A 26,422-nucleotide genomic window follows, 5' to 3' on the forward strand; every position below is an offset into this window, starting at 1 on the left:
TGCAAAAGACGCTGGCATGGTTGGAGAAGAGAAAGATGGGTAGGCCAGTGAGAGCGCAGTGAGTAATGAGGCGGGATTGAACTCCCTGTCCTGACTGAATTCAGGGGGAGAGACCTCTTACCAGGCGTAAGGAGACTTCGATAAAAACCCCACAGTGAAAGTTTAGGCCAATGTCTGGTGTGGTTTTGCTTGCGGAATTAAGGCTTAGAAGGCGACACCCGCCCAGGGCCAAGGCTGCTGTCGGATCATTTGTCATAGAGAGAGACAGGTTTGAATGGCTTCCAAAGGAAGAATCTGTCCTTTCTCCTAACTGCCTCCTCCTGCCACGCACACTTTGTAAGGTTGGCATTTGGTAGAGTTAACTGCTCTCCCTCTGGTGGCAACGTCAGCCTCTCTGTGCCTCTCATTCACCCTCATTCTACCTCGGGGAGGAGGAACACCGAACAGGGACCTGAAGGAAGCCCAGGCAGGGTTGGGGGTGTAGACTGTGGTTTGTACCCCTTCCTCCTTGTGAGGTCTTCAAAGTGTCTCATCTAACATAGCTGGTGAGTGGCAGGTATGTGAGGGCAGCTGTGTGCGTGTGTGTGTGTGTTGAGGGGGTGAGCACTCACCTGTAGTAAAGAGCCTGGTGGATCCCAAAGAAAAAGAAGCATATGAGTAGGTGGCTTAGACCAACTCAGCGTTAAGCCTGGGTGGAGACAGGCCCACTTCCAGCTCTTTATCTTGCTTTTTCTGAAGGGAAAGGAAGGCCAGTGAAACGCCCCAAAGGGGAGTATAGAGGTGGTTGCCCCAGTCTCCCTTCGTTGGGATAATAATGCTGTTTCTAGCAAGTGGACCAGGGACAGGGAAGTCTGGCACGCTACAATCCAAGTGGTCGCAGTCAGACACAGCTGAGCGACTGAACAACAGCAGTGAGTGGAGCTGGAGTGTCCAGGCATCCCTGTGTCTGAAGGAACATCCTCAGATTGCATCCTGTAATCAGTATCCTGCCTGTCTAGAATAACTGTCATTGTGCTCACATTGACTCATGAAATCCTAAGACCTGGACCATTTCTGTGGTCCTCTGTCAGTCTTACGCTAGGACACCCAGACACAGTAAGGACATGGACATGCCTCTAGCTCATCCTCGGCCCTGAACAGAGTGTGTTTCACTATTTTCATGAGTCTTCCCAGGTGGGTGGAGAGCAGTTTCTATATTGAGAGTTAGTATATATTTAGTTTCTGCACATTGAGAGGTACCTGTGATCCTCGGATGAACTGCATCCAGAGGCTTGACCAGGAGTGCTCTCTTCAGGTCCTGGAAATGCTCTCTGAGTCCTTTCCCTCATCGTTGCCTCTAAGCCTGGCTGTCCCCTTCCCTGAGCACTTTGGGACCATCTCTTCCTCCTGCCTTTGCTTCACCTCCCAGATGGCAAGCGGCCTCCAACTGTCTGTGGGGAATTTTTTTCCTTGGAAGAGGGTAGAGGGGGTGATGGCACCGTCTAGTATGATAAGGATGGGCTCGTAGAAGAAACGGGGGTGAGATATAAAGGAATCCCTTCGATGCTGGGTGGGAACAGCTGAAAATCAAGGTTTCAGTAAGCAACCCACACTTCTTTAGCGTTTGGCACTTCCCAGTGCTCTTTTGAGGTCCACGCATCCCATTTTACTTACCGAGACTCCGAGGCAGCCAGGGTGTAGATTATTTTCCTTTGAAACATGAAAGACCAGACACAGAAAAATTATGTACTTTGCCTAAGGACAAAAAGCTAATGACAAAACTGGGAAGCTCTCTGCTAGGAGGGATTTTAAGAAGAAATATGCATGGCCTATAGTATGCTTAAAAAAAATAATGCATAGTGCAATTTTTAGAAAACTAAAGTTTGGGATTTGGGGTGGGGCAGATCCACTGTTATTACTAGCCTGATCCTTCTTGTCTGGACAGTCCTTTACAAATTCTGGCTTTGCTTGGACATCATAAACAACAGCACCATGACAACAGTGGGGAAACGGAACGCTGACGTAGTTTTTCTGGGGCCTTCCTTCCTTCTTTTAGCTGAATGTCAAAAGATGTTTCCAGAAAAGAAATGCTGTACATATGTAGGCCAACCTTGAACTTCTTTTTAAAGAGTGGAATGAATTTCTGCTTAAAGGACACATCAGATAATCGCCCAGACCATAAAATCACTCGTTTCCATTCCTGTAGTTGATGATGCAGACACTAAAGCCAATATCTCTCAGTCTGCTTTCTCGTGAATTTAGTCTTTTTGGAAATTTCCTCCGGAAAATGGTCACCCCTGGGTGCCTTTAGGCTAGAGGCCTCTCCTTTATCCCCAGGCTGGGGTACATGAAATGTCAAGGGATCTATGTCCATAGATCATAAAAATGACCAAAGATGCACAGAATGTCTGCCCCTGTGCCAACATGGATTTAAGAAAAACACATCCATTCTTCTAGCCAGCAGCGTGGTCTGACAGATGTCACCAGCCTGCAAGGTTTACTGTTTTATTTTAGATCCATCACAGAGACTAGCTTATAGATGAGCTGACATACATGGAGCCTTATGTGCCAAGCACGGAGCTAAAGGCTTTACACTCGTTATTTCAATGAATCTTTATGATAACCTGTAGATAGCCACTCCCATTTTAAAGCTAAGAAAACAGACACAAAGAGAGTCAATAACTTGCCCAAGACCGTCCACTGGTGAGCTGCTGCTGCTGCTACTGCTTCTAAGTCGCTTCAGTTGTGTCCGACTCTGTGAGACCCCATAGACGGCAGCCCACCAGGCTCCCCCGTCCCTGGGATTCTCCAGGCAAGAACACTGGAGTGGGTTGCCATTTCCTTCTCCAATGCATGAAAGTGAAAAGTGAAAGGGAAGTCGCTCAGTTGTGTCCAACTCTTAGCGATCACATGGACTGCAGCCCACCAGGCTCCTCTGTCCATGGAATTTTCCCGGAACTCAGGGCAGGACCACAGGGCAATGCTGCTCCCGGTACACCACCACAAGGGGGCGCCCTGCCCATGTCTTCTCCTGTTGAAGGCGTGTTTTACTTTTCCTCCCCCCGGGGCGTCGGGTGGAACACAGCTCAACTGTCCTTTCCCACAGTTTCTTTCTGTCCAAATGAGGCTATTTCCATACTGTATCCGTCACTAACTCCAGGTCTGAAAAAAGCAAAACTCCTTGAAGGAAGCTGCTGTACCGTGAATAAACAAAGCATGTTTGATAGAAGGATCCAGATTCTCTTTGCTGGGGCAGTAAAAGAAAGGATTGGCTTAAAGAAAAGCTAACAGAAAGCTTCAGGTTTCAGTTACTGACAATGTGGTCTTATAATTAAACAGAATTTGGTGCCCATGATCAGAGCATATAATAGAAATTTTCTTCAGAAATGGAATCATCCAAGCCGTGTTTTAGCTCTCAGGGTAAAGCTGAGGACTCATGGGCTCATTTTCTTTCTTTCTGTGTCATCTGACGAGTAGCAAAGGGATTGGGGTATGCTGTCACAGGACAAAGGATTCTGTTCAGTGTTGACAAGTGACCCGGGACTTGTAGGAAAAGTGATTCCTGTCCAGCCTCTGACACGTCTGGGTATGAGTGTGTGATAGCCCCATTGAAAGAGGCATCTTTGAGAATGTGTTTCACAGAAACACCTCCACTCCGTCTGAGAGAATCCATAGCATTTAAAATGCCTGACAATGTGAGAGGGCAGAGACAATACACCTCAGTGGTCACTTTAGAATCTGTCGGCTCTGCCTCGGTTCCTGTGGGAGGCAGCTTTGCCCCACCAGCCTACCTCCAGCAGTGCCCAGTGGGACACTGGCCATCAAAACAGCCCCCTGAAGGCCTGCAATGACTCATCAGCAGAAAGAAGAAAATGTGGCAGAAAACTTCAGGGCTCGGGGCGGGCAGGGGTCGGGGGTGGTGGTTTGGGAAGTTAAAATACGACTCAGGAAATCCTGAGGCTCCAGATGAGGCTCAAGGGAGAAAATATAATGGGGGTCAAGGCAGAAGGTTACACTGTGGCAGTAATCGAGCTTAAATGCACGGTATGTTTAATTTCCTTGACAGCTTTAATTTGCTGGTTTAAATCCAGCAAGTGTCTGGGGAAGCAAGGCACCCTACTCTCCCAGTCTGCTGGAGCCACTTTATTTTCTTTGCAAAAGACAAGATGCCTAGGAGCACCAAGAAGGCAAATTTGGGAATAAAATGTATACATTTTTGATAATCTCCCCAGGTAACTGTGACATGAAGCCTGGAGGGAGGAACTCCCCTACACGCCTATAAACCAGCACTGTAGTACAGGTTGCACCTTAAGAGGGGTTAGCTTAAAGCAGAATTTGAGAAGGTTTGGTAAGCAAGACGAAGGACCAGGAATGGTGAGAGGGGTCATGTCTAAGCAGACATCAGTTGCATCAGACTGGCTCTGGCTGGACAAAGTTATTTTATGTGTACGGACACTTTCTGGATTTTCATAAAGAAACCAAAAGGAAATCCATCTTCTGTATGCTGTTGTTAAAAGACAGCTGTTAGCACACTCATGTTTAGAGAAATAAAGTAAGACTTACCTTGTGGGTGGGATGTGTTTGTTTTCGACATCTGTCTTTGTATTTCTCATGCTCTGATCATGGCCCACCTGGGGGACTTTCAAGTTTCACTGATCCCTGGAAATATTGACTCCTGCCAAGCTATGTCCACATGGGCAAGAAGGGCTCACTAAGGGACTTCGGGGAACTGTAGCAGGGCAGCTCAGCTCTTTTTAAAAAACTTCTATTGGAGTATAGCTGATTCACAATGGTGTCTTCATTTTAGGTGTATAGCAAAGTGATTTAGTCATACACATATTCATTCTTTCTCAGATTCTGTTCTCATATAGTGTATCACAGAATATTGAGTAGAGTTCCCTGTGCCATACATGAGGTCCTTGTTGGTTATCTACCATATATATTGATAGTAGTATGTGTATGTTAATCCAAACCTCCGGATTTATCCCTCCCCTTTCCCACGTTTCCCCTTTAGTAACCATGTTTGTTTTTGATTTTTGTAAGTCTGGTTCAGTTTTGCTAATAAGCTCATTTGTATCATTTTTAAAGATTAGATTCCAAATGAGTGATACCATATAATATTCGTCTTTCTTTGTTGGACTTACTTCACTTAATATGGTAATCTCTAGGTCCATCCACGTTTCATTTCTGTAAATGGCCTTACTTTGTTCTCTTTTATGGCTGAGTAATATTCCATTGTTAGACTTCCCTGGTGGCTCAGATGGTAAAGCATCTGCGAAGGGGATGACAGAAGATGAGATGGTTGGATGGCATCACCAACTCAATGGACATAGGTTTGGGTAGACTCCTGCAGTTGGTGATGGACAGGGAGGCCTGGCATGCTGCGATTCATGGGTTGCAAAGAGTCAGACACGACTAAGTGACTGAACTGACAATGTGGGAGACCCAGGTTCAATCCCTGGGTTGGGAAAATCTCCTGGAGAAGGAAATGGCAACCCACTCTAGTATTCTTGCCTGGAAAATCCCATGGACGGGGGAACCTGGTAGGCTACAGTCCACAGAGTCACAAAGAGTTGGACACGACTAAGTGACTTCACTCACTCACTCAATATTCCATTGTACACATGTACCACATCTTCTTTATCCATCCCTCTGGTAATGGACATCTATCTAGGCTGCTCCCACATCTTGGCTATTGTGAAAGATGCCACAGTGAAAACTGGGCTGCATGATCGTTTCTAATGCCAGGTGTGTGCATACGTATGTGGATGTGCATACTTACGTTCCACTACCGCCCAGGTTTGCCCTGGGTGCCTCCAGGGGAAGAGGCACACCGACTGAATGCCATCAGGAGATCATGTGGAGGCATTTGCACTCGTTAGACATTTGTTTCTGGTATGTTTCTCCTCCCTCTTCTCTCTGCCTCACCCTGCCCTCAGTCTGTTTGCTTAGGCAGATGATGATTGATAAATCAACACAGTTGAACAATGCAAGGGTCAGCACCACTTCCCAAATAATAAAAAATCTGCCTATAACTTTACAGTGTGCCCATCACTTGACACACATGTGGTTGGTTAAATCTGGATTCAGTCAGTTGTGGATCTCGTAGTACTGTTGTTTAGTTGCTAAGTAGTGCCCAACTTAGTTGCTAAGTAGTGCCCAATTCTGTTGCAAGCCCGTAGCCCACCAGGCTCCTCTGTCCATGGCATTTCCCAGGCAAGAATACTGGAGTGTGTTGCCATTTCCTAGTCCAGGGGATCTTCCTGCCCCAGGGATCGAACCTGCATCTCCTGCATTGGCAGGGGGAATCTCTTACCACTGAGCCACTTGGGAAGCCCCTTGTAGTACTGTACTATGCAACTGTTAAAAAAAAAAAAAAAAAAAAACACATATATATGAACCTGGGCAACTCAAACCCATTATTCAAAGAACAACTGTCGTTTTTCCTAAGCGTGTTCTCATTGACAGCAAGGAGGAAAGGCATTATTGATTTTAAAAAGATACTTGTATTAATTCTCCCGTAAAATTTGAGTCAGTTGTGGTATAACTGCTAACAAAAATTATATTAAGAGTAAAGATCATCTTTACAAGTAAGTGGGTTTATAATTAGTTCACAAGAACAGTGCCTTTAAATACCTAATTATAACTTACAGCCAGGTCATTGTCTAGCCAAACTATCTCTCTATCCCTTTTTTCTCTCGAGAGTGGAGGTGGTAGCCTTTCTCTTCCACCTGTGGTTCTCCTAGGAAATATTTCAGTCCGCCTGCTGCACTGAGTGTCTATGCCAAACCAGCCGTCACCAAAGTCACGTCCCTTGAAAACAAATGGGGTGATGTCATAAGCTGCATTTGCTTTTGCATAAAAATAAACTGACATAATTTGATCAGGTCTTTCCAATTTAAAAGGACATGAAAATAGTCTGCTGAATGAGGCCACATGCGGTAATATGGACTTGAGCACATCACTAATATCAGCAGAAAGCATTTAATCTACTTAACTGCTTGCCCATGAGAAGAAATAAAAGACCTTAACTCTTACTGGATAGAAGCTTATTACGTAATTAGAGCTAGTTAGCTCTTTAGTCTTTTTTTACATTTCAAGTTCTCCCATTGGAATGACCAGAGGAAATGTTATCTGCATGCTAATCCCAGTTCTTAGTCTCCTGGAGGCATGCAAGATCTTCCCATGAGCATCAAAAATGCGATGATGCTTACCTATCTGGTAGTGTTTTAGAGATTTCCCAAATAACTGAGAGAAACGAACTTTCATCACAGTTAAAATATTTAATGACAAAATTAGAGTTTGCTGTAATAATGAATCACAGAGCAGGTGTGTTACTCATCTCTGAAAGGAACAAAAATTATGTGTGACATCTTAGAGAACTTCTGAAGAATTAGTAACTGTACAACAGACATCAGCAGTGTTACAATTCTAAAAACTGAAAGCGAAACCTATCTTTAATATTGTTTATTGAGGGCATTCTGTATAAGTATTTTTACATAAATGCACAATTGTTAGCCACAAAAGTAGTATTAAGACAGATTTCACTGAAATTTTAAGTCTAACACATAATCTTTATTTTTTTTTTCAGAGCTTAGAAAAAGTTAACTACTGCTCTTGTTACATTTTACAAATACATTCGTTAATATGAAACATTAACCTGAATCACTACTTCCTGTACATAGGTATCTAACGGTACTAGGGAAGAATACTCCAGCTACATCCAGGAAGAAGTGAGAACACTGGGAAGACTCTCTTCTTTATTGGTTGTCAGTACAGTCTAAGAAATCCTTCACAGAAATGTATTTCCAAAACTCAGTGGTGAGGTGCAGAAACGAAACAAAGAAATTAAATGTCTTTTAGCAAGCCGCTGAATTGGTCCCAAATGAATTGGTACCACATAATGTGAGTCATTTTAGCAATTTCCTCTAGGTTAGATTGTATTAATACTTTGTATTGAAGCACCTTCTACAAAAGTATCCCAAAGAACCTCATGTGTGTCATCACAAGGCTTGCTTTTCTGCAAAGTCAGGAGGTCTAGAAGGGACTGGGGCCCTCTCTGCGGGTGGAGGCCTAGGCAGGACTTGGACACAGGGAGGTCAAGGGCATGACCACAGCCTGGAGGCAAATCAATGGAGGAAGCTAGTAATGGTGCAGATAGACTTTCTTCCAATCAGGATGTCTTCCAAAAGACTGAAGTTTAAAAGGATAAACAGAGAGTGAGCAAAGAGGGGAAGATGTGGACTACTTATGTTTATGAAGGATAACTCTCACAAGTTTACCAGAGAGGAAAAAAAAAAATCTCACATTTCACAGTATGCTTATGACCTCACCCTCTGCTACTTTAGAAGCAGCTTCACAAAAAATACTTGGCAACAAATTTTATTTTTGCGTTTGGCTGATTGTCAGGGGTTTGAGATTTACTCTTCTAATTATTTATATCAACTATCTATCTCTGAAGCTAGGATTCAATTTGGGAAGATGTATATGTGTGCCTACGCATGCTTTTACTAAATGGAGGTCTGCAAAGAAAACCTATTTGGTGTGATATTTTCAGCTTTTCTTAGAAATTATAAATGCTTCTAATAGTACTCACCAGATAATAAGTTCCTTGCTGCTTTTAAGTTTTAAGACACCAAAAGAAAAGTACAAAATATTATAGTAAACTTATATAGTTTACCCTATAAATTCTACAGAGAGTTTCCTTGAACTGGATCATCTTTCTAAGAGGATTCAGAAATTCTTCTCTGGCAAATCTCATCTCCCTTTTGACACATACTGACTAAGATCATTTCCCCCACCAATAGCCTGATTTTCTATCTCCCTGGGAAAGCTTTAGCAGGAGAATTTAAGCTATTTAAATCAGCATAAATAATCCCAAAGTCATCCTATGCTGCTATGTAGAAGCTATAATACACATGGCCTCAGTCGGCTCAATAGGTAGGAAGGAATAGAAAGGGTCCTGATGATCCAGGCAGCTTAAAAATCAATGCATCACAGCGGGAGGCTGAGAATGTATCTGGGATGTGCAGCTTGCTTCCTTGTTTCAGAAAGACAAAGCACAGCTTTTATATTTAGCATTTTAACCCTCTAAGAAACCGGACTCTCAGATTGAAAATCTGGGTCCATGTTGAGTGATACAAAATCAGGGGCTGTAATGAACCAACTTCATTCATTCTGACTGCAATGTAAAGGCTTCAAGACTATACTGTTCTATGTCAGATGAGGCAAGTTGCAATTGCCATGAAATGCAATTTGTCAAGAAGCTTGCACTTTCAAATTACATTAAATAAATAGCAGTAACAACATCAAAGCCTCCAAAAATCAGATATTGAGAACTGAAGGCCATTTCCTAAGGACATCATGAGGGTGTCTCTAAACAGGTATGTCTTTGTGAAAAGAAAAAAGACTTTAAATGTATTATCTTTTCACAGTATCATTTACACAGAACTTTATCTGGACAAATCAATTCTTGATAAAAATCCAAGCTCTTTTCAAAACCCGCTACCATAATTTGGGACAATGACAAAGAAATGTTCATGAATTCACATTAGTTTTTAAATAGGCTTTTACTTAGGTCTTTAATCTCAATTTTTTAGCATTCATACGGTAATTCTAAATAATCAGCCTGGAAACAAGTAGTGGAAGAATTTAAACTGTAGCTCAGAAAGTAGATTTCTATCTGTGATTATTTGTTTTTTTGAATGCTGGTGATGGCTCATGCAGAAAATTACCACACAAAAAGCAAAATCAAAGACTGCTGTTTCTCCTGATAAATCCAATTGTTTTCCATAGTACAGATTTATGTCTCAGGATATAGAATCTTAACCTTCAAATTAAGAGTAGCTAAGAGCCTGAGTGAAACCAACCTGCTTGACTTTTATTTCCAACCAGGAACAATAGCATCTGATGTCACATTAAAATGTCTTCCTGCTTAATATCAGGAAAAAAAAAATACAGCTTAGACCTAGCTCAATATATTATTTGGTCCAAATTTCATATTCAAACTACCAAAAAAAAAACCCCAAAAAAAAACCCTTAAAAAAACACACACATACGAACACACGCATACATACAGTCAGAAAAAAATGAAGCTGATACTATGCAGCATTTCTTAGCAAGATTATTAGGGAAATGTATTAATATAAACACACCATCTTTTCTCTCATATTAACATCTGAAAAGGAAAAACAATCTAAATGTCCATATTTTGGTGGGGGTTGAGGGCTGGAGAAGCAAGCGGAGGTCCGGAGTTTCTTGTAAAAACTGCTGAACAAACTTCAGTTTCTCTTAAGAGGTCTCTGGGAGAGGCAGTTTCTCAACACTTGTGCTTCATGGCAAGCTAAGGAGAGAAAGGGACAAATGTGAGATGTTATCAGCAGTGGGGAGAGTTCACTGGTTGCTTCTTTCCCAAATCCACGCTGAGCAGCAGCACCAACATTTTATTTGCTGTGGCAGATCACCACTGCTGTTCACAGGGCTGCCAAGGAAACATGTAACACTCCCTACACAGCCCACCGAGCACTGTGCTTTTACTCCTCCCGCAGTGGGCTTGTTGGCGCAGGTGTCCAGGGCGGGTGGTGCTCTATGGTATTCCTTCCTGCCACTGAAGAAACAACCGGAAGAGGCAAAGGACAGGCAGAATGAGCGGCCCACCCTAGCATAGCAACAAAGGCGTCTGGGCTTCCAGGCTACTAGTTATCCAGGAAGACCTCTCTTCAGTTTTAAGTATTTACTGACATCTCAAAGTATTACAAATCACCAACTGTAGAGAAACAATCTGCAATAATCCACGTAATATCCTGGATGTTCAACCAGGTTCAAGGCACTTGACAATTAAGACTACGTAACCAACCAGGACTGAACAATAGATCAAATTCAAACCTTGACTTGCTGCTCCCTCTGGTATGTGAAAAATGTGCTTCATTGAAATGTTAGATCTTTATAAATGGAAACACCAAATACCACTGTATCATTAAATAGTTTCCCAAGCCCAGCTGGAGCCCATGATGGTGTATTTAAGGAAATGTATGCAGGTACAAAACATAAAATTAAGTCTGACACTGCCTTCCTTAGCCAGATCCTTTCCAAGGAGCCAGTACACTGATGTGAAGCAGGAGGCAGGATAGAGGCTGAATTGTGATTCCTTGGGTGGCTACAGAGTTTGATATTAGGGATTGATCCCTGAGGTTGGAGCTGGACTGGAGGTAGTTACATTGTTAAATTAATCTCTACCTGGGGGCTTCCCTGGTGGCTCAGATGGTAAAGTGTCTGCCTGCAATGCGGGAGACTGACATTCGATCCCTGGATCGGGACAATCCCCTGGAGAAGGGAATGGCAACCCACTGCAGTATTTTTGCCTGGAGCATCCCATGGACAGAGGAGCCTGGTGAGCTACAGTCCATGGGATGGCAAAGAGTTGGACACTACTGAGCAACTAACCCACAGTCTCTACTTCAGGTCAGAGAGCTTCAGGTACCTGTGTCTGGTGAAGCCAGCCTAAGTGAAGCCCCTAGGGACCTTTTGCAGTGCTGATACCAACAGCACATCAACCACCAGTGTTTGTGAAGCCCTGAGTGTGTCCAGACTGCCGTGCTAAGTGTTGTGGGTTCTTGCCAAGAAGATGGCAGAGGCTCCTAACTCCTGACCTCCACGAGTTGATAGTCCAGGAAATATGGTGGGTAGAAATGGCAAACCCAGGACTCTTCTTCTGATCCGTCCCACTTCCCAGCCACCTTCTGAGCCCCTCCACTGTAAGGTCTCCACTTCTTGCTCTGTCTCTAGTTTTAATACATTATTTAGCAACGCAAATCATTCAAATCAACACAGAGCCGTTAAGTGTTGTGCATAATGAAAACCAACCATAAATATTTGATCAGAGCTGCTGTCTTGCTGTTCACTGAGCTATTAACCTTCAGCTAATGGGCTTGTGCCAATTACTCATCCATCCATCCTCAGCAGCGAGCGTGCTGCTACTCACACCAGCCCGGTTACCTCTCCCGTGCAGCTGGGGTTGGCGCTAAGGGGAGCCCCAGCCGGGTGGGGCGTGCTCAGTTTCACAGAAATACAGCTGGTTTGGACGTTTTGCTATGTGAGATATTTCTGCAGAAAGTGGCATCACTTCCATTCTACCTCATTTGGGTTTTTTTCTTTAATTTCCTGGGAGTTAGAAACTTTAGAATATGGAAGGCAGGTGCTTTCCATAAGCACAGATGTGTTTATGACCTTTAGCGCTAAAGTCACAAGCGCTCTGCCCCTCAGTTTCCCTCGGGTCTATGAACGTGAAAAGTGAAGTCGCTCAGTCGTGTCCAGCTCTTTGCAACCCCATGAACTATACAGTCCATGGAATTCTCCAGGCCAGGATACTGGAGTGGGTAGCCTTTCCCTTCTCCAGGGGATCTTTCCAACCTGGGGATCGAATCCAGGTCTCCCGTGTTGCAGGACAATTCTTTACCAGCTGAGCCACAAGGGAAGCCCATGTCTATAAATATCTCCAACTCAAATGCTTATGAATTAATGTAGAGAGTAAGTTAAAAATGTCCTTTTGCTATATTCTGTTTTCTTGTCTCATGGAAAGCTTTCTCTTTCAAAGCTGTGTAAATGACTCCATCTAAATAATAATGATAATAGTAATAATAGTAGAAAATATTGTTACTCATAAAGTCAAAGTGTTAGTCCCTCAGTCATGTCCAACTCTTTGCAATCCCATGAACTGTAGCCCACCAGGCTCCTCTGTCCATGGGATTCTCCAGGCAAGAATACTGGAATGGGTAGCCATTCCCTTCTCCTGGGGATTGAACCCGGATGTCCTGTATTGCAGGCAGATTCTTTACCACCTGAGCCCCCAGGGAAGCCCATACAGGGGGATTCTTTAAGAGGCCTGGACTCTTGAGGTCCCTTCTGGCTCAGATGCGCAGGGAGCAGATGACTGGAGTAGGGACAGAGGCATCATTCCCTGCCAGGGAGGGAAATGCCACTCGCTCCCCCACAAATGTGGGCTTGTGCAGAACAGGGCAGATCACTGTTCTTTTCTGCGGGAAATGTCATCTGAGGATGTCTAGGTGTGGGTACCGCTCTCGCCTGCTGACTCACCAGCCGAGGCAGGCATCAAAGCCCTGCACACACTGCACCGCTGTGCTTTTTGAAGTGGCAGAGAGTGACCAGGCCTGCTTTGTGGCTGAGCTGGACTTTCCTAAGGTCTGAGGCTATGCCAAGCTCATAGCTCAGGAAGGAACCACACTTCCCCAAGCCAGGCTGAACAGAGCTGGGGGAAGAGAGGGGTGCAGAAGCATTTCCATCATCTCTACAGGAGACGAACACCCACGTATCTTGATGGCAGGGTCCTGCAAAAGTGATCCATGGTCTAATGTACCTGGGTAAGCCGAAAAAGCCAGAGATGCTCTTCTATTGCAATCCATCCAGAAAGCGTGCCCTCCTCTCCAGCCAAGGTGGCATGTCCTTGTTCAATCAGGGAGCCCAGAGGAATGCTCACCCAGAACTGCCTTTCTTGTCAGGGCTCTGACATGAGCACTGTGTCCTGACTTCTAAACACAGCCTATCCTTTCTGAGTCAACACAGCCATGTTTGGGGTGGTGGAAGGCCTGGGTTCCACCTCTGAACTCTCCTCACCAGCAGGCCTGGAGGAGCCTCGGCCAGCAAAATGACATCTTCATGGTCAGCCTACGCCATGGGACAAATCAGGAGTCCTAGTCCCTGGAAAATAGCCACACCTTATCTAAAGAGGTCAACCTCCTCGTTAGGAATACTGCCAATGCCAGTGATTCATCAGCGCACATCCCCAGTTTTAGAAAACTGCAAGTCTGGTTATCATAGTGTCTCTCAACACTCCCTCAAGCACACTGACAGACACCAGCAGTGCCCCCACCCTTACGCCACTCACAGAAGGGGAAACCAAAGTAAGTGGAGACTGCCCCCTCCTGCGTCTTCTCCACGGAAGCAGGTAACTAGCTGGCGCAGTCCTCCCAGTGGTCAAAGCCAGAGACCCATGTGCCTTTGGTGGTCTAATCAGTTTCTGTCTGACAGGTCCCCTTCTTAAGGGCTGCTCTGTGTTTAGAAAGTGTTGGCATTCAGCAGGAGGCCCTCCCACCCCACACTGGAGGGCACAGATCTTCACCATCGGTCCCTCCCCATCCCTGTGCTGGGGTCCTCAGTCACATTTCTCCAACCCCCCCGACAGTGCTCACCATGCAACAATGGATTAGAGCAGGCTCAGCAGAAACCATTTCTTATGGAAACAATTATAATTAATATCAATTAAGATGTATATGCACCAGGTACTGTGCTAACTGATTTATAGGTTTGAATGCATTCAATTCTCTCAACACTTTAGGAGAAAGCACTATTATTAGGTAGCAGTCCTTAATGATGAGGAAACAGGGGCTTAAAGAAATTAAGTCCCTGCCCAAGGCCACTGAGGTGGTAAACAGCAGATGTTAACCACATACCATACTGCCTTCCCAACCAACCACCTAGCTCACTCGGCCACAGTATCAGGGAAACCCAGTGAGCAGGGCCAAGATTTCTGGCCGTCTGCTTAGGTTATCCAACCCCAGGTCTGCATGACGTTCTCTGAGGTGGGTACTGACATGGATGACCTCCAGGTATTCTCTACTCTGCGTTAGGAAGAGCGATTTCACAGACTTCCTTGGTAACCTGGTTCATTGTCTAATCAGTAACCTTAACTCTTGTTTTAGCAGAATGTTGTCAGTGCACTGTTGAGTGTTCCTTTCTGTAGGACAAGATGAGAGAAGTGCTACAATGTCACCCCCTTCCCACAGTTGAAGACAATTAAAAATAATTCCCTTTAGCCTTGAAATCAACACTGTTTACGTGTTCCCAGACCTTCAATGCCCTTCCCTCCCTTAAATCACTACAGTTGCTGTTGCTATAAATGCAGTTGGGTGGGAAATTCTAGCTTCTCCACTCCATCATTATTTCTCTATTACGAAGGCTGCAGAAGGGGGGAAGGGAACCATAATTCTGAGCTTGTTCCCTCTGTGACAGCCGTGGCAAACCAGGCTCTGGCCCCCAGCAGGGCTGCAGCACAGTATGACGCTGTTGTGACACCACAAGACGGGTCTGTGCGAAGGGGCTGCAAGGGAAGGCGAGATGCAGCCACATGGATCTGGATCCACGGTGGGGCCTGGGCTTAAGCTTTGGGAAGGGGCCAGCCCAGCTCAGCTGGGGAGACGGTTCCTGTTACTTTCAGGTTGTCCATTTCTGTTTTCTCAGCAAAAGTGGGCTTTTCCTTTGAAGCAAATTCATTTTTTTCTTCCCCTAAAGGTCACCTGAAAATCCTATCTTGAAAGGCCAGATCATGTCTCTGACACGCTAACCATTATCAGCAGACATTTCTGGAAACCTAAATTCAAATCACCAGCCAGAAAAGAACTGCCCTTTGATCCAAAGCACAAGAACAGTTATAAATCCTCTTTATCACCTGACCAACAGGGCCTCTCTTTCCCGTCGTTTGTGACTGCCTTAGATAGCTGGCTGCCAATAACAACTTCCCTTTCTGAAAGGCGCATCATCTCCAGTGCGTGTGTGAATGTATACCTGGGGTGTGTGGGAAAGGCCATTCTCTGCACCCGGAGGCAGGTGGAAATTTTGCAGGCAGCTCTGTATCAGCCTTAGAGGTCCAAGGCCTCTCTGCAGGGGACACCAGCCCTGAGGTGCCCTGGGACCAGAGTTTGCTTTTTATATGGTAAAGAGATAAGAACACAGGATGCTAGGCTCATAACCAGAAAGGAACAGCATGGAAAAGTAAGCACAAGAGCCCACAGTCCTCTTTCAAGCCCTGGCCAACAGAGGAGGGATATTCTGAGACCTGCCACCCCCCAACCCCCACCTACATCCTGTTCCCTGAAACTAGAGCCTTAAACTTCTGGGTAGAACCTAAAGATGGTCCACAATTCCCAAAGATATGGGGTCAGAGTCAGGGATGAAGCCAGCAGAAAGGAGATAACCAAATACGTAAAAGAAGAACTCTTCCACTGCACACACAACTTATGAAGTAGCAGAAGGAAATTGTACACAGGGGCGAAATAAGGGAAAAAAGGCTCGATTTTGTACCTCATCATGGCAAACATTGGAGAAGGAAATGGCAACCCACTCCAGTATTCTCACCTCGAGAATCCCAGGGACATAGGAGCCTGGTGGGCTGCCGTCTATGGGGTCGCACAGAGTCGGACATGCCTGAAGTGACTTAGCAGCAGCAGCATGGCAAACATACTGATAGAAAGTTTTGGGCCCCGAAGCTCCCTGACCACCCAGAGCTGAGTGCTCCGCTGTGCGGAGAGACCCACCTTGTGTGCAGTTTCCGCAAACTGCTGGGCGCTGTTCTTCAAGTCCTCCGTCTTCTCTTCCGCACGGCCTAACCGCTCCCCGCGCTCGTTCAAGGCCTGGCTCGCTTTCTGTACGGCGCTGGTCACGCTGTCAGCCGCTGAATGGAGGATGCTGTTTCCTGAAAGAGGACAGCAAAAGCATCAGAAACGAACTTGGCTGACCTGTGATGACAGTATCCCTTCCGCGGGTGCTGCTAAGTCACTTCAGTCGTGTCCTACTCTTTGCACCCCACCATGTGTAGCCCGCCAGGCTCCTCTGTCCATGGGATTCTCCAGGCAAGAATGCTGGAGTGGGTTGCCATGCTCTCCTCCAGGGGATCTTCCCGACCCAGGGATTGAACCCAAGTCTCTTCTGTCTCCTGCATTGGCAGGCAGGTTCTTTACCACTAGCGCCGCCTGGGAAGCAAGCAAGGTGGGTCAGACTCTGGAAAGGCTTGGAGGGTCTATGAAATGAATTGGCTTGCCTTCTGACTCGGTCTGACCGATGCACTTGGAGGAAGAATACCCACTGCCTGCAGGACCTGGGCAAGTGCTGAGGGCTTCTCTGCACGCTGATGCTGACAGCACTCATTTCCATTCTGTTCTGTCTGGTGGGGCTCAGAAGGATGGGGTCCATCTGGATTTAGGAACTGATGGAAATCCTAACAAGTTCAGAGAGTGGGGCAAGTTCAGTGAGACCTATCTAGATCGTATGAGCATTTCCTCTTGAGCTGCATTTAAGTGAATCACTACAGGAAAACTGGGGATCCTGAATGTCCCTAGATATGATGCTCTGTATTCCTTTCAACTCTTCCCTTCCATTCTACCCCTTCCTCCCTAAATGTATGGCCCCATGCAAGAAGCTGTGGGTCAGAGTTCACAGGAGGTATGTCAGTTCTCAACCTTGAATTGCGAGCCATGGCCTGGTTGGTTGGTCCTCTTTGCCTCTAATCTTAAGTATATGAAATATGAGGCCTCAGCCCTGCGCAGAGCCCGCAGGTAGAAAACTGAGGGCAACCTGTCCTAGAAGGGACTTAGCACTCCCAGACTCATGAGTGATGACACCAAGAAAGTTGAAAACATCATCACATTTCAGATGATTATGCATCCCTGAAATCCCACGTGTCAGGACTAGAAAAGAGAATTCAGCAGTGAAGAACTGGCAGATGCGTAACCCACTGAGACCTAGCAACTTGCAAAATTACAACCAAAGGAGATTTATAGCTGTATTTTGTGAACACCGAGTGGAAGATATTTAAATGGCACTTTATATAATAGCTTTATGTCTTTGAATAAGTTTATTACATCATTTAACTTTGTATCTGGGATGGATACATTGAGCCACAGACAGCTTTTAATAGAAATGTAATTTCCATGGGTCTCAACTGCAAAGGCTTCCTAATTTCTCCTCTGTGGGAACAGCCTGTGGTTTGTGGAAAAGGATCTCAGGCAAAGAAAGTGCCTGGCCTTGAGGAAGCACTTTGTAAATTGTTTTCCATTTTTCTTCTTTAGGGGTGAATTTCAAGGGCTTCCACCATGCACTAAGGGGAGGAGAATGGAGTTAACTTACTACTACTCAGATGCATCACCCACCACAGGAGCCAAGATATATCAGCACAGATTAGTAGGGACCAGAAGAGATGTGGCTCTGGAGAAACTGATTAAATACTGGGTTGGAATGGAAGGCTGAGGTCTTCAGAACAGATTTAAAAGGAGAAATCTGGTTTCCCTTTGCTTTCATATCCTGGTTATGATTATAGCCCTGGGCTTCCCTGGTGGCTCAGATGGTAATGCCTGCAACTGCATGAGACCTGGGTTCGATTCCTGGGCCAGCAGATCCCCTGGAGAAGGGAATGGCAACCCACTCCAGTATTCTTGTCTGGAGAACTCCACAGACAGAGAAGCCTGGCAGGCTATAGTCATGCGGTCACAAAGAGTCAGACAGAATTGAGTGACTAACACTTCCACCACTGCTTGATAGCTGAATAGTATTTTGCAATCAGAATGCATCTTTACGAATATTATCTCATTTGATTGTCACAAAAATTTTACTGAGAAGGCTGAGGCTAGGTGAGGTCCCATGACTTCCATGAGATCAAATCACTAGGGAAGTGACATAACGAGCCCTAGAACCTGGTTTCCCAATGGCTTTTCCTTATTCTCTACCTTCCTCTTTGCAGGTATGGCATCAGTCACAGAAAACCATCACTATGACAGAGTTGTGAGCAGACCAGCATAGACAGGTTGTGACAAGTTATTTCCCAAAGTAACACTTGACTGTTTCTGTCATAAAGATATTCTTTTTGGTAAATGAAGAGTTATCACCTAAGCTGCATTGCAAGCCAGGTGCTCCCTAGCAAGAACAGGCCAAAGAGATGGAATGAGAAGATGGAAAAAGAACTGAAGGTGCAGAGGGGTGGGGAAGGGGGCACAAGAAACTCTCCTTCCCTTCCTTCTTCCTTCTGCATGCCCACAGCTCAGCAACCAGAAGCTAGAGCAAAGATGGGGTGGGGCATAGCCAGGAACAGCTGCATTAAACCAAAGGGACTTTTAGAATTAGCTACCAAAAATTTGGTAGGGGGCTTCCCTCGTGGCTCGGATGGTAAAGAATCTGCTTGTAATTCAGGAGACCCAGGTTCAATCCCTGGATCGGGAAAATCCCCTGGAGAAGGGAATGGCAACCCACTCCAGTATTCTTGCCTGGAGAATTCCATGGACATAGGAGCCTGACGGGCTACAGTCCATGGGGTCGCAAAGAGTTGGACACAACTGAGTGAATAACACTAGGCACCAAAAATTTAAGAGGGCATATAACCATATTGGATAGTTTTTTCCCATCAAACTGACCCTCGTGATGCCCTCAAAGTTAGACTCTTCTTGAATGAGTCTGCTCTGCATAAGCCATAGTGCTTTCCTGTCACGACTTCCTTAACTTTGTACAAGATATCGGGTCAACACTGCACCCAGTTTTATATGATACTGTTTAACCAGCAGGTTTTATAACTAAAAGAGAGCCAAATGCTGTCTTTATTATTGATGACACTGCTGACCACTATCAATAAATAAATCGACATTCAGTTATTTTCAGCCACAGGATGGATTTGAAAAGTCTCATCACCCCAGCTGAATGTCCTCTCCTGGCTTCAATTCTACCTGTATTCCAGGCTTGGTGAAGTCCCATCGCCTTTCTCTAGCTTCAAGTCAATTCCACTCTCAACTTCCTAAGAACTGTCTCTAACCTCCTTAGGTGACTGGTCAAGTACAGACATGGGCAATTCTTCCACCTCATTTCTTCACCTGTAGATGCAGTGGCTTCCGGGCTAGATTATCAGTTCCCCCAGGGCGCCCTTTGACCCTGCTGATCATACCCTACATCTTGAATCTTCTTCCTCCAGGTGTCCTGAATCTTCAGTCTTCCTCCTCCTGCTCTCTCACTCTTCCCTCTGAGGACTTGTGAATGCTATAACCCCAGGGTTCTGTCCTTGGCCCTCTTCTCTTTCTCTTTCTGCAGACTCTCCCTGGGACAAGTTTACTCAGCTCACAGCTTCAATGACCAAATTTCTGTGCTGGTTTTTTCCGCCTAGGTTGTGCTGCTGAGACTCCAGATCCACGTTTTCTTACCAGGCAACTCCAGGTGAGTCACCCAAAGTCGTCTTGAATTTTGTTGTCTACACCTGACCCCATTATCACACCTGTTTCCCCTTTGGGGTCCCCTGCTCAGTCAGTAACCCCACTATTCTGCCCAGTGTACTCCTCAAATCAGAAATTTGGGAATTGAGTCCGGATTTTTCCCTTGCTTTTACCACACACAGCTAAAGGTCATTTGCTGTCCAGCTTGCTACTTGGTGCCCTCTTTGCTATCTTCCTTATCTTTGCATATTGATCCAGTCCCTCTTGCCTTTGGAATTACAGCAACAGCCTTCTCTCCTTAGGTAACCCCACACCTTTTCTGATCCATTTTCCACACGTTTCTACTGAAATTTTTAAAAAGGCAAATTTGTTACCATCTTCTCACTGATTCCAAGATAAAAATGACACCTCTGCCCTGCTGATCTCTTTCAGCTCATCTCTTAGAATCTCATTCATTTTTTCTCCTATCTAGCAATCCCCAATCCCATGCCTTGCCAAGTTACCTAAATTTTCACAGATGTATCATGCATCTTTTACCTGTATGCTTTTGTGCTTACTGCTTCCGCTGCTTCTCATCTTAGCCTTCCCACTTACTTCTGTGTGCTTCAATACACTTCAGAGCTCCTTCCTAGGAAAGCTTGTCATGTCTAGCCCACTCTAAAGCATTGTTGCCCCCAAAATACACATTATAAGACTTTGTCTATTTCAAATGCATTTATTATAATCTGTGAGCTCCTTGAAGCAGGGGCCTTTCTCACTTCTGTATTCATAGAATATAGGAGACACTCAAAAATGTTGGCTGACTTAGAGCAGGAAAAATATATCACCCTTCTAATTATTTCTCCATGGCTTAGCAGAAGCTTGGACACATGATTGATGCTGTTACATGATCTAACTAGGTCCTAAAATCCTAAACTTGCCAAATGACTAAGGATTTAGTCTGTGTCTAATACAGCCAACTATCTCATCTAGAGGTGGTGTCAAGAGTTCAGTGAATTAAGTCAACAACAAAATGCAAAAAGGGGAATGCTTCTGCTATAGTTTATATAAAAAAATATGTTGTTACCAGCTTTAAAATAAACAACTATAAGGTATAAAAATAGCAATAGCTTTTAAATCCAATGCAAAAGTAACAGTTGACTGAATACTTACTATGCTCTATGCACTTACTAAAATCTGTTCCTCACAACAACCTTACATGACGGCACATTATTGATCCTATTTTTATAGATGGGAGCACCAATGGACACAGAGAGGGTGAGCAATGCACCAAGGATCACACAGTAAGTGAGGAGCAGAGCTAAGTTTTCACCTAGGAAGCCCAGCTCCAGAGCCAGTTCTCTGACTTACTGTTACACTGGCTCTCCATGGGAACATTCTTGTATCTGAGGTTAGTAATACAGTCTGCATTAACTGTATGGAATGGAGACTTCAGTGGAGCAGTTCGTAAAGCATTTCTTAAATCCACAATACAAAAGAAAACATCTTATTGTTACAAGCTAAAAAAAAAAACTACAGAAAATTTAGAATACATATTACTATAAAAAGGCAATAAAATTGTGTAATATTCAGTTCCTTAGAGATAACCACATTTACATTTATGGGACATTTTGTTCTGGTAATTTTTCTGTATATATTTTTCTAAACCAGGGTTGAGACCATACTGTATGTTTAGTACTATATCCTACTGTGGATACTTTCCCATGTCATAAGAAATTCTTTGAAAATGAATTTGTAATGACTACCTCACACTGCGGTAATTTATTCAACTGTTTCCCTTTTGATAGTGAGTACATGTCCAAAAGCGTTTGCTCTTTCTTTCCTTCCCTCCTCATGTATTTATTCATGTTTCACATGCGCACTATTATATTTCAGCTTCGGTGTACAGGGCAGTGTGCTCATCGTCAGAAGTTTACTTTGCATCTGTCACCAGACAGATGACCCCCTTTATCCATTTCACCGTCCTCACTGGTAACCACCACTCTGTTCTTTGTGTTTGTTTTCGTTTTGTTTGGTTTGTTCATTTATTTTTTTTTTTAAATTTTAACTCAAATATTTCACATAGGAGTGAAATTATATTGTATCTGTATTTCTCTGACTTATTTCACTCAGTGTAATACCTTCAAGGTCCATCTGTGTTGTCACAAATGGCAAGATTTCATTTTTTTATAGCTGAGTTCCATTGTCTACACATACACACACACACCCAATAATTCTGCAATGAACATAGGAGTGCATATGTCTTTTTGAATTAGTGTTTTCATATTCTTCAGATAAGTAGCCAGAAATGGAATAGCTGGATCATATGGTGGTTTATTCTTAATTTTTTGAGAATTCTCCATATTGTTTTCCATAGTGACTACACCAATTTACATACAACAACAATGCATAAAGGGCTCCTTTTCTCCACACCTCTAACACTTACTTCTCACCTCTATGAAAATAACCATTCTAATGGGCATGAGATATCTCACTGTGATTTTAATTTAAATTTTCCTAAATAACTAGTAGAATTAAGAAAAACAAGCCCATTTACCACTTACCATTGCAACAGATAGAATAAAATACCTCAGAATAAGGTTAACAAAGGCAGTAAAAGATCTAGACATTGAAAACTGTAAGACCTTTCGAAAGAAAATGAAGACACAACGACAAGGAAAGATACTCCATGCTCAGGGACTGGAAGAATTACACTGTTGAAAAAGCCTTTACCTAGAGGAATTTACAGGTTAAGTGCAATCCCAATGGCATTTTTCGCACAAACAGAACAAAAAAATTTCTAAAGTTTGTATGGAACCACAAAAGACCCCAGATGGCCAAAGAAATTCTAAAAACAAAGAACAAAGCTGGGGGTATCCCAGTCCCCGATTTAAAATTACACTGCAAAGCTATAGTAATTGAAACAGTGTGGTATTGGTAGGAAAACACTCATACAGATCATTGGAAGGAAACTGAGAGCCCAGAAACAAATCCATACATACGTGAACAACTTATTATACAACAAAGAACAAGAAACAGAGAAATGACAGTCTCTTCATATAAATGGTGCTGGGAAGACTAGAGAGCCACATGCAAAAAGCTGAAACTAGGCCACTATATTATACCATAAACAAAAATCAACTCAAAATGGATTAAAGACTTGAATGTAAGACCTGAAACATAAAACACCTAGAAGAAAACACAGCATGTTCTTTAACATCAGTCTTAGCAATATCTTTTTGGATATGTCTCCTCAGGCAAAGGAAACAAAAGCAAAATAAAAAGGGACTACATCAAACCAAAAAGCTTCTGCACAGCAAAGGAAATCATAAAAAAAAAAAACCCACAAAGATAATTTACTGAATGGAAAAGATGTTTGCAAATCTTATATCTGATAAGGGGTTAATACAGAAAATATGTAAAGAACTCATATAACTTGATAATGATAAAAAACAAACATTCTGATTTAAAAATGAGCAGAAGTTCTGAATAGACATTTTCCCAAAGAAGACATACAGATGGCCAGCAGGCACATGAAAAGATGTTCAGTATCACTAATTATTTGGAAAGTTTTATTTTTTAAGATAAGGCTACAGTTACTTTCTTGCATTTACATACACACACACAACCACACACAACCTTTGTTCATATCTGATAATTCCTAGAGATTAAACTGCTGGTTTAAAGGACATACATGTTTTTTGAAGATCTTGTTGCATGCTGAAAACTGCTTCCCTGAAAGACTCACGCAGGGTTGAAAACTATTCATTTGAGTGCGTGCTATTTTGAGTGCATGCTATATGCATGCACTGTTATTATGTTGACAAATTGGCAGAATGCCTTTCAGGGAGTGATTTACATTTTCTGATCTTACGTTTCCTCATCTATAACATCTACCTCATGTGGCAGTTGTGGAAATGAAGATGCATACAAAGTACCTCCAGGTGCTCAATGCATGTTTGTCCCTCTACCTCCATAAGACCACATTTGCTCCCTAGAACTTTGGAAAAATTGCACAATCCCACCCATTTGTTTGCATGTCTCCTTCTCTGTTATCTTGGGGCTAAGTGTCTTGAGTCTCCTAGGAGACACTTGGATCTTTGTATACTTGCAGTGTGCAGCTAAGTGTGCTGATGAGAGCAAGTTGAACACATGCTCATTAAATCAAGGTGTGCATTGAAAAGAAGGATGCTTAACTCGAAAGTTGGGGCCCATGATATTGTGCTGAGTTAAATCTGGAAATAAAACAGTCTCCTGAGGCAGATAGAACAGTAATTCTCTCTAAATAGGCAGGAAGCATATTAATACCCAAATTTATGCAAGCAGTCTGAAAGAAGGCTGTCAGCCTCTGCAAATAATGTCAGCTACTGTTTGACTTACACTCTGAGAATAGAGCATAGACCAGTCTTCACTGATGTTGCATTCACATCAGTTCCACTCAATACGTACTTTAAAAAAATATTATGCTGGCATCTTTTATGTTAAGTGACTGAGAAGACTTTACTCAGAAAGCAACTGGAGATAAAGTGCTAACATTGTATTCAGTTACTATTTGAACACAATTAAAAGACACTTATATGTATAGGAAAATGAGGCAAAAAAGAATATGCTATATTGAAAAGCAACAACAGAAGAGAAAGGAGAGGAGGAAAGTTTTTTTTTAAAGCACAGAGACCACACTGACAACTATAATTTCTTTATATCATCCTAGACTTCAGGTTGTATCTTGGTAATCAAAACTCTTAATTCTACAGCTAGTAAAGAGGCAATTTAAGTAGAATTTTCATCAGCTACTTCCTACATCAAATACATATGTAGATATTTGAAATATAAAATGCTCATCCTATTTGGAGAAAACAGGAAAATCATCTCAAAAATAAATGATTGATAAACCTATGGCAATCTATACTCAGAGTTGAGGAAACATGGTTGTCCCAGGACACTCTTTTAAGACTGAAATCTGATAATAGTTTTGCATGGACTACTTGTATTCTATAATCAATCTAACCACTGGAGAATAACTGTACAATAAAGCCCCATTTATCCAAGCTAACTGAAAGGAGAACTAATAGTGAAAAAAAAATGGATTTGGGTTTTAATAAGATAAAATACTGGCAGGGAGATCAAGTATATGAAACTGTTAATAGGCCAGGAACATTAATAACCTTCATAGTGTATCATCAAAGTATCCAACAATAATTTATTCCTTGAGTAAACAGTCCTTCTAGTCTATTCTTGTCTACAGTATTAATTTTTTTAACCAAATATTTTTAAGGTTCACTTAAGTCTGGTCCAGTATTTGTGACATTCAAATTAATTTTTTTAGATACCAATCTATAGGATTCATCGGATGCTTTTTCTTTCCAGTTTTTACTTCCAATCTTCATTGCTCAGCATCTCTACCATGAGAACTCTATCTTTTACCATATAAAGAAAAGACAAGAAAAGTCATATGGAAGCTTGGTTCCCGGATGGCAGGGTTCCTTCTCAGTGCTAAAGTTGTTCTGAACCATGTACATACCATTCTGCTTCCTGAGATGCGTAGGAACCTCAATTTCCATAATTCACTGGTATTTCCAAGGAGGTTTGGCTGACTGTGACTTGTATTAAACATTTTATAAATGAACAGCAATTTAAATAATAATGATATTAACATCTGCAGAGTGGTTAAATGCAAAGTCCTACCTAGCTGGTTCTTAATTCACAGACTCCATTAATTACCTGAGAGCTCGGGTAAATTACCAAGTTCCCAAGTTCTTTCTACAGTACACTGACTGATCAGTATTAATCGCGTAGCTGCATCTCAATGTTGAACAGCCTCTAGGATCCCCCTCTGAGATGGGAGATTATTCCAAACTGTTAAATTTCATTCATACTTGTGTGGTATTAGTGACTCATCAGATAAATCTTATTACAAATCCAGGTTATGATCCATTATAGCAACTTTCCAAAAGGAACAGTTGTTAACCCATGCTGGACACTGAGGCAGTGTGAACATCAGCCAGCTGCAGAAACTGCTACAATTCACTGAATGGTTACGTACTGTGTGCATGTACAAGAACTATATTTTTACCCTACTTTACAATTAAGTGCTCAGGAAGGGGAGATACCTTGCTCAAGATCACCTAGATCTTGACCTCAAAGCTCATTTGTAAAAATCATTTTTAAAAATAAAAACTGTATATATTGTACATATAAATATATGTACAATATGTACTGTTGTACATATTTAAGGTGTACAACGTGATGATTTGACATACATACACACAGTGAAATGATAACTGCAGTGAAGTTAGTTAATATAGACATCTCCTCACATAGGTACCGTTTTTTCCTTTTTTATTTTTGTTGCGGTGAGAACACCTGAAATCACTCTTCCAGCAAACTTCCAGTTCATCTAAGTCCTCATACTAAGCATTAGACCTCTAGACGTATTCATCCTACATAACTTCAACTTTGTACCTTTGGACTAACACCTTCCGCGTTCCCCC

General features: G+C 43.1%; 1 protein-coding gene across 2 annotated transcripts in view; it reads right to left on the bottom strand.

Moving 5' to 3' along the window:
• Positions 1-7,246: 7,246 nt before the first annotated feature.
• STXBP6 (syntaxin binding protein 6 (amisyn)) overlaps positions 7,247-26,422 on the bottom strand; it is a 238,469-nt gene continuing 219,293 nt past the window's right edge. For both annotated transcript variants that reach the window (XM_010843389.1, XM_010843388.1), the window contains exons 6-7: positions 16,305-16,462; positions 7,247-10,321 (exon numbers count right to left, since the gene is read on the bottom strand). In XM_010843389.1, the coding sequence (XP_010841691.1) occupies positions 10,298-10,321; positions 16,305-16,462 (182 nt within the window). In that variant the 3' untranslated portion in view covers positions 7,247-10,297. The remainder of the gene's footprint in view (positions 10,322-16,304; positions 16,463-26,422) is intronic.

The sequence above is a fragment of the Bison bison genome, unplaced genomic scaffold (genome assembly GCF_000754665.1).
Source record: "Bison bison bison isolate TAMUID 2011002044 unplaced genomic scaffold, Bison_UMD1.0 scf7180017864181, whole genome shotgun sequence".
NCBI classification, from domain to species: Eukaryota; Metazoa; Chordata; class Mammalia; order Artiodactyla; family Bovidae; genus Bison; species Bison bison.